At 42.0% G+C, this 8,077-nt stretch overlaps 1 protein-coding gene across 1 annotated transcript in view; it reads right to left on the bottom strand.

Annotated features, from left to right (window-relative positions):
- Positions 1-27: 27 nt before the first annotated feature.
- mettl24 (methyltransferase like 24) overlaps positions 28-8,077 on the bottom strand; it is a 38,016-nt gene continuing 29,966 nt past the window's right edge. The window contains exon 5 of the mRNA XM_037750614.1: positions 28-1,409. Coding sequence (XP_037606542.1) covers positions 1,092-1,409 — 318 coding nt within the window. The 3' untranslated portion in view covers positions 28-1,091. The remainder of the gene's footprint in view (positions 1,410-8,077) is intronic.

Genomic DNA, 8,077 nt, shown 5'->3' with positions numbered 1-8,077 from the left:
TTTCTTCATCCACAATTCAACACAAAATCAAGAGGAGAAATCTTTCTTTATTGAACTGCATCAAGAATATTTAGAAAATTACATTAATGGGATCATTTTTCAATGTGGATTATTGTTTTTGAGGCTGTCAGACCAGTGCTGTGTTTTCAGAAAATTAAAGTTTGTTGGTGAAGTTCTGGTGCAGCAGAGATAATGTGTGAGGAGTGACGCCAAATTGGAACACCAGAAAAGAACTGACAGTTAGACAAAACGCTTCTTTTGTGTGGATCTCAATTGTTGCTTTTTATTATAACCCAGGAAACTGCAATGTGGAGAAAAAAAAATAATTGGAGTTCATTTTTTCTTTTTGTCTTATTCCCACACACTCGCCCACACATCCTCATTCAAGTATCCAACAAACACTGAACAAATCGAGAGACATCACTGCGACGTTCTTCACATTATTATTGCCGCGTTATGTGTTGTAGATAAAATCAGATCAGGGTTCAACTGCAGGGGAGCGTCTTCGTCTAGACGTCTTCTTCTGCCTCCGTAGCTGATCCCATCTCTTTACCTTCTCTTTCTGTTTAAGCAGCTCTAATGGCCTCCCACAAATATTCACTTACTGTCAATGAGGCAGGATCTTTCATCTACTTGCCCCCTTTAACATCATGTATCCATTTCCTTTAATTCACGTTCTATTGAGCAGACTTGTAATCCAGAAAGGTTGCCGTATATGAGGCGGGACGGCTGGCTGTGAGCCAAGCTCAGATAGGACCATGATGACGGGGGTTGACTGTGACTCAAGAGGCTGACCTGCAGCCAACAACACCGCCACTATGAGGTAGAACACAGAGAGCCTCTGGAGGCAATTACTCTGCCCCTATACACGGCCGAGGTCAGTACAGGCCAGGAGAGGAAGAGCAGGAGGATAAGTAGGAGCAAGGATTTCAGCTTTGCAAAAAGGTCAGGCCTGATAAGGGGAACAGCCTTGATCTAGCAAGAATCTGTGCTCTGACTTAAAACTCCATGTTACACAAACTTGTACATTTCCATTCAGAAGCTGTTCCAGCCAAGATAACAGTTTGTTTTTCATTCAGTCTGGCTTCCCCTCAAGGCTTCCACTCCGTGTTCACCCAGCTAAGGGTGTAAGCACTGCTGGCGTTGAGGACATTTTTATGCAGGAAGAGGTGAGGTTTGGCCGGGTCGCTGTGGACGTGGAAGAGGCGGAAGTTGGCGTGCTCGAGCTCCTTGAGCAAGCTGAACCAGTACCGCACCACGGATGGGTCATCGCCGCCCACCTCGAAGCCCGCCCAGTGCAGGTGAAGCTCCAACAACAGCTGCCCAACTGAGTCCAGAACTCCCTCCAGGATCAAGTTCTCCAAAATCTTCCACTCTGCGCTCTCCATATCTGCCTTCAGTACATCCACCTGGAAAAAAAAAAACACATTGGATGTTTTTTCTTCTTCAGGTAATAAATGAGTTCTATTACAACACTGGAATGACACTAAACTGCGTGGAGTTATTGAACGCAAAAGCTATTAAAAGATGAAAAGGAGTAAGCAAAGCTTGGCTTTTGTTCTTGCTTTAGCGTTGCTGATGATGGATTGAGCAAGAGAGCGGCCTGACAAGGCTTGCTGTGTCTGAGCAGAGAGGAAATGCTTCAGAAGATGAATGTTAATAGCACCCTTAGGTCATATATTCATGTGAGGGGAGTCATGCATGCCCAAGGTTTAATGCATATCCTGAGGATCTTGGGATTCCTCTTCTGGATTGTTAAAGATGTCCACTGTCTGACCTTTATGTCTTTAAAAGTCTGCTCTTATTCCTTCCAGGCTCAGTAATGTCTCGGTTAGCATTTTCTCAGCTAGTACATCATGTAGCTGCTAAATTAGTAGGGATAAGACCTGAGGAGTGATTTAGATTACAAGATTTATCAGAAAGAGGCCCGGGGTATTGTAGTGTCAAGGATTATTATATTAAAGATAACAAGACACCGGCTAAAGGAAATTCATAGTGCTCTGTTTTCTTTAATTGTGGGAAGCGTTCTCATATCTATAACTAAACTGAGAACATCATCTGACAGCACAGATATTAAAGTGACCATGAAATCCCTTTACAGTTTGATGCCTTTGGTGACGCTACAGAATTCCCAGCTCTCATTAGTGGAACCGAATAAGTCTGAGAAACTCTCAAAAAACAGCTATCTGTGGAGAACGAGTCCAAATGTTGTCCTCTATCCTCCCCGTGGGCCCCGAAACTCCCACAAGCAGAGATACGTTCACAAAACCTCCTAATGGAAAACAATATGGCATCATCAAGAGGTGATGTATTCGCTTTGTCTCGAAGGAGAGTTGTGTTTCTGTAATGTGTCATGCTGTGTTTGTGTGCATTTGTCAGAATTGGATGTTATTTAGAGCAGCTCATACAGCTTCATTCTCTTTTTTTCTTTTTTCACATAAATTGCCTTTCTGCCTCAATGGTCCCTGATCCAACGCTGCCAACATCAACTGTCTCTGCAGGAGAAGTGTACAAGCCCTGGCAAGACTCCTGTCTGGTGTGAGTAAAGTCCACATGGTGTTGGAGCTTTGGAAAGATGACTTGTGCTACACTGCTGTGCAGCCATGCTAAATGCTCCTTAACTGTGTTCCCTAGTGGCTGGAGGGCAAAGTGAGGTATGTCAAATCCTAAAGATATTTGGCTGACATTCGTGGATTGTTTTTTTAATGGAATAGTTTGACATTTTGATCCAGCAGCTAAGATCATTTTTTATGAATCATAGTCAGAAGTAATTTGAGAATATATTACGGCTACCAAAGTGAAATCTTATAACTACACTTAAAGGGACTGTTTGTAAGTTTTTAAGCGTATAAATGTAGCGGGTCGCCACACATGCGCGTTCGCATATGCGCACTCGCGTATGGCCGGAGCCTCGTCTCCGCTGCCTGCTCTCCTTCACTCAGACAGAGCGCGCGTCCTCGCCGTCTCGCTCCACCTCTAGACATGAACGCACGCTCACTCCACACTGCAGAAGAGTTAGTTTAGCTCTGAGAATATCTAGTGAATGCACAGGGGACGTTTGTGCAGAAATAAATGCTGCAGCTCCTCCAGACCAACAGAGCTTTCCCGTGTCTTGTGAAGTGACGGAGCTCTTCAGAGAGTTACGTTGTCTTCTCGTTACCGACCGGGTGCCGGTGTCTCCTCTGCTCTCTCCGGCTGCGGGCGGAGAGAGCAGAGGAGACATGCTGCAGAGCCCCGCTGCTTCAGCCTGCACTTAGGCAGGAAAAGCCAACACTAGGATCAGATCTAAATCATGTTCATGGAGAGACCTTCGTCTGGTCAGCTAACATTACTGCCAAGCAGCTGAAATATAGAGTGATATTGTGGTTTTAGCTGACGTGTGTCGCCTCACTGTTTTGAGCGACGCTCGTTCAGGTATATTTAGAGCGAGCAAGCGCGAGCCCGACGCCGACTTTCGTTGATTTCACACCACAGGTGTCGCTGTTAACAAGCATTTCTGAAAGTTACAAATAGTCCCTTTAAATTGAAGTGCTAATTATGTTACAGAGCTGTCCGGCAACGTCTGTTATGAATGTTGTCATCAATACCTCATTGCATTGTGGGATATTTATGCTACCCTAGTGTCCATTGTTTGCATAGTGTAATATGTCACCGGAAATAGTATGCAATTTGCCTACTAGTGGTTTCATACTAAGGTTTCAGTCATACTAAAAAAACAAAACCTCCTCTCCAAGATGACGTCACGTCTAGGGGATCCCCTTCAGGGCCATGCCTCCGGACCGCCCTCAGGTGGATGCCCTCAGTTACCCGCCGTTTGTGGTCCTGCCTCGTAACGTCACCGCTGATTAGCCAATCACCAGCCGGCTGTGCTGCGTGTAAAGATTTAAAAGTCATTTGTGACTAAACTAGGGCGGGCAGTGATTATGATTGATCTGTCCCGTGCCTCTCGATTGTGGTGTGAATTGTTAACCAGAATGTTGTGTATAAGTCCCACTGGAGTCAGTGGACTTTAGATTGGTATAGTGAATGTTAACTAGTTTGAGGTACTCGTTTTGTTTATATTTCATTGTGCATAGAGCAGTTGTGTAATTTGTCTGGTTGTTCGGGATTATTCAGGGCTAGGGTGTGTGCCTTTGTTGTCTCCTTTTCGGCCACCCGAAACCCTTGTTTTTAGTTCTTATAATTCAGTCCATTGTATGTTTATTTTGCTTTAATTTCAATCACGTCTAATAAAGTGATTGCCTGATAACACCGGCTATATGTTACTTCTTTTACCCCTACACCAACTCCAGGTTGTAACAGGTACACATAGGTTTCTCCAACAATAGGCTCCCATGAACAACATTGACTTGTCTTTGGTTTAAGCTCATTTTGACTCATTTTGAACTGTGACAGCAAACCCTTTAAACCATTTTGCATCATTGTCGTGCAGTCCAAAATACAAATTGAGTTGCAAAAAGACGTGTGTCGCTGTAAGTGTCTTATGAAAATTCTGTAAGAACCCATGATGAATTCAAAAACAATTATGAACCAAATTGCCCTCTCCGTAATAATGGAGCTGATCAGCCCTGCTGTATATCCTCTGTAGAATATTTTATGTAAAAATGTCTTTGCACTCCACATAAATTCCTGCCCTCCACTGTCGAGGAATTAATGTCAGATTGCTGCAAACGGTCTTTATACCCAGTGGGCAAATATTTCCTCTCCTCTAAGTGACTCACACAGTATGTGATCAAAATACACATGGTAATTATTTCACTACGGCATCCTCAGGATTAGGCAACACATTGAGACAAATTTTAATTTAGAGAAGCTTTTGATGAAAAGTTGTTGAGTCTTTGTAAACAAACAAGTTTTCAGATTTGAGGAAATAACTTTAAATGGAAGTTTACACTTTGGCGTGCTAATTGGCCGGAAACGTGTTTATTTCATGGTTGGCTATTAACAAGACTCTTATTTACTGTCTCATTTTGTTCCACATGGTTGGTGTTGTCAAAATAAGTCAACTGTTTTTGCTTGTAAAGCAGAGAGCCAGACATCACAGCTTATCTGACCTTTAATATTATATGTTTTGAACGCTTTAATTAGTGAGCCTGCCGCAAGAGAGCAGATCACAATTGAAGATTTTGAATTACACATCTGAGAGGTTTGCTGATTCTGTGCTTTTTGGAAGCACTTCAACAAGTGCCTTGACATCAGGGCAGAGCCTCCCAAAGGCGTCTCGACAGAAACACACTGTGGGAGCTGTCTTAGTATTCACCTGTGTATTCAGCACTATTTTCCAGACAGTTTGTGAGATAATTGTGCTTTCTTCCTGGGCAGCTCACCCTAGCTAAAGCCTCACATAGATATTTTCACCACCATATAAAACAATGAGTATCAACAATCCATTGAAGTATCTCTATATCCACAAGATGGATTGACACAAATTTTGGTACAGACATTCAAAGTTCCCAGAGGATGTATCCTACAGGCTTTAGTAAGCCACTGACTTGTCCTCTAGCACCACCAGCAGGTTCACATTTGTGGTTTTGAGTGAAATGTCTCAACATGTTTTGATGGATTTGATTGTCATGAAATTTGCTAAACATTCATGTTTCCTTTTGGGATGAATTGCAATAACTTTGCTAATCCCTTAACTTTTCATCTATAGCACCATCATCCAAGGTCCAAAATTACAATTCGTCCAATACCTAATTTGGTTTATAACCAAATAACTGCCAAATGTATGACATTTCCATCAGCCTCCACTGTACTTTGTGTGTACTTAGTGCTAATTAGCAAATCTTAGCATGCTAAAACAAGATGGTGAACATGGTAAACATTATTCTTGCTAAACATTAGTGTGTTAGCATTGTCATTGTGAGCATGTTAGCATGCTGATGTAAGCATTATGTTCAAAGCACTGCTGTGCCTAGGCTGTAGTCTTGTTTTGTTGGTTTCAAATAAAATATTGGTTGTGTCTGAAATTCCATGCTAACATGCTATTTAGTACGCTAAAACAGTATGTGAGGTTTTGTAATATGTCCGAAACCTAAATATGAAAACAATAGTACGTGAATTGCATACTATTTCCAGTGAAATGTTATGTTTTAACTGCAAGGAAGCTCTCAGGAAGTGACGACTTAAATTACTGCTCAGTGCGTCCGAAAAGATACATACAGTAGGCTACTACTGTTTATTCACACAAAAGTGTGTTGAGCGACAGTACACATATTGAGTATGCAATGCATAGTATGTAATTTCAGACGAAGCCTCATCCATTAGTGTGAAACAATTGGCAATTAGAATTAGAAATCCAAACATGGGGTTACCACAGCAACATGTATGCAGATGACTGCACGATTGAGCACTTTGTTCAGGAAACGAAAAGGTTGTAAGATGGAAGTACTATGTGTTGTGTTTACCCCTTGCAATATGGCAGTACCTCCTTTAATTGAGTATGGTATTACCGCTGAGCAGTGCTGATACTGTTGTATTGTTCAATTACCAGTATGATCAATAGTACAATATGCAGTTTCTTTCCATAAATGAGATGTGACTTCCTGCAACTGACATTTGTCCCTGTGGTGACGGCGTCTGCTATCTCAGCTGGTCACCAGAGCTCAGTGAATGAGTCATCTGTGTAGTTTTTAACGAACACAGATAAGAAATGCATATTTCGACCTTTCCAAGTGGCTCTGTTTCTTCGCTGCCGCTTTTCCTGTCACAGAGGCTGGGCAAGAGCCTTTGAGACGAAACTGTTCTGCTGCCGCCGCTGCTTGCTCCTCCGGCACACTATGTACTTGCATTAAAACCTCATTACAAGGACGTGTGCGTGGCTTTGCATTTAAAACAGGTGGATACCGTCATCTATGAAACAGTATGGTGTTCAAACCCACCCACACTAATGGTTATTTGTTCATATCTTGTCACACACCGAGGACATCTTAATATCTTTCCAAGTCTGCTTTGCTTTTGGCTCTAGAAAAGGAATTAACAACTCAACTTAAACTAGCTAAGGCAACACATCATTGAGCAGCATGTAGGCGTTCTGCTCCGGAAGCTGATGTAAATTTGCTTTGCTTTACCTGATCATATATGGACTGGTAGAAAAAAAACATTGATTCATTTGGTTTAGCTAATTTGTCTGGAGCAAATCATAAAAATGTAAAAGCCCTCCTAGCAGCCCCCTTAGTAGCTGATTGAACAAAAAGGTTATAATTAACATTCATGATCTGAAAACACACTGTGAAAGGGTTAAAGTTGTAAGATGAAAACACGGACAACTCCCAGACTGGCCAACGCCGTGGTAGCAACCTGTCAATCACAAGGTAGCCACGCCATAAAGCATTCCCTGCTTTATCATCTATTTGACTTTAAATGGGACCATAATTTACTAAATGAACATCATGCTGTATTGAAGAAGACTTGAAACTAGCGATTGAGACCATAAACTCATGTTTACAATGTTTACTGAGGTAATAAATCAAGTGAGAAGTAGGCTCATTTTCTCATAGACTTCTATACAATCAGACTTCTTTTTGCAACCAGAGGAGTCGCCCCCTGCTGGCTGTTACAAAGAATGCAAGTTTAAGGCACTTCAGCATTGGTTTCACTTTTCAGACCCCGGAGTTGCCCACTGGTTTATCTTCATGGGTGCAGAAATGTACAAATATTGGAGTCAAAGGAAACTCATGGAGCCCCACAATGGAAGAGAGTTCATCATCTGGGGAGCAAGAATGTGTTCAATTTCATGACAGTCTGCTCATTAGATTTTGATGTTTTAAAACATGAAATACATAAAAGTTTTTGCCTAGTGATGGCAAGACAAGTGCTAGAAGAAAGGCCACAGGTCACCAAAACATTAGGATCAAACCTCTGGGGACAATGAATATACACAAAGAATTTAAATTAGGATTGTGTAGGATTTGAACATTTCTGACTTTGGCAACTCCAAGTGGGGGTACCAACCAAGGAAGACAGCGGGGCACAAAAAACAGCACGTGAACAGCACTAATTTCCACTACAATGGACTCCTTTTTCTACAGACCATTTCCTTATGCCATGAGATTAGTCTGTAAGATGCTATAATCAC

Source organism: Sebastes umbrosus, chromosome 18, assembly GCF_015220745.1.
Source record: "Sebastes umbrosus isolate fSebUmb1 chromosome 18, fSebUmb1.pri, whole genome shotgun sequence".
Lineage (NCBI taxonomy): Eukaryota > Metazoa > Chordata > Actinopteri > Perciformes > Sebastidae > Sebastes > Sebastes umbrosus.
Note: the sequence above shows the minus strand (reverse complement) of the source record. Positions and strands in the feature narration are given on the sequence as shown.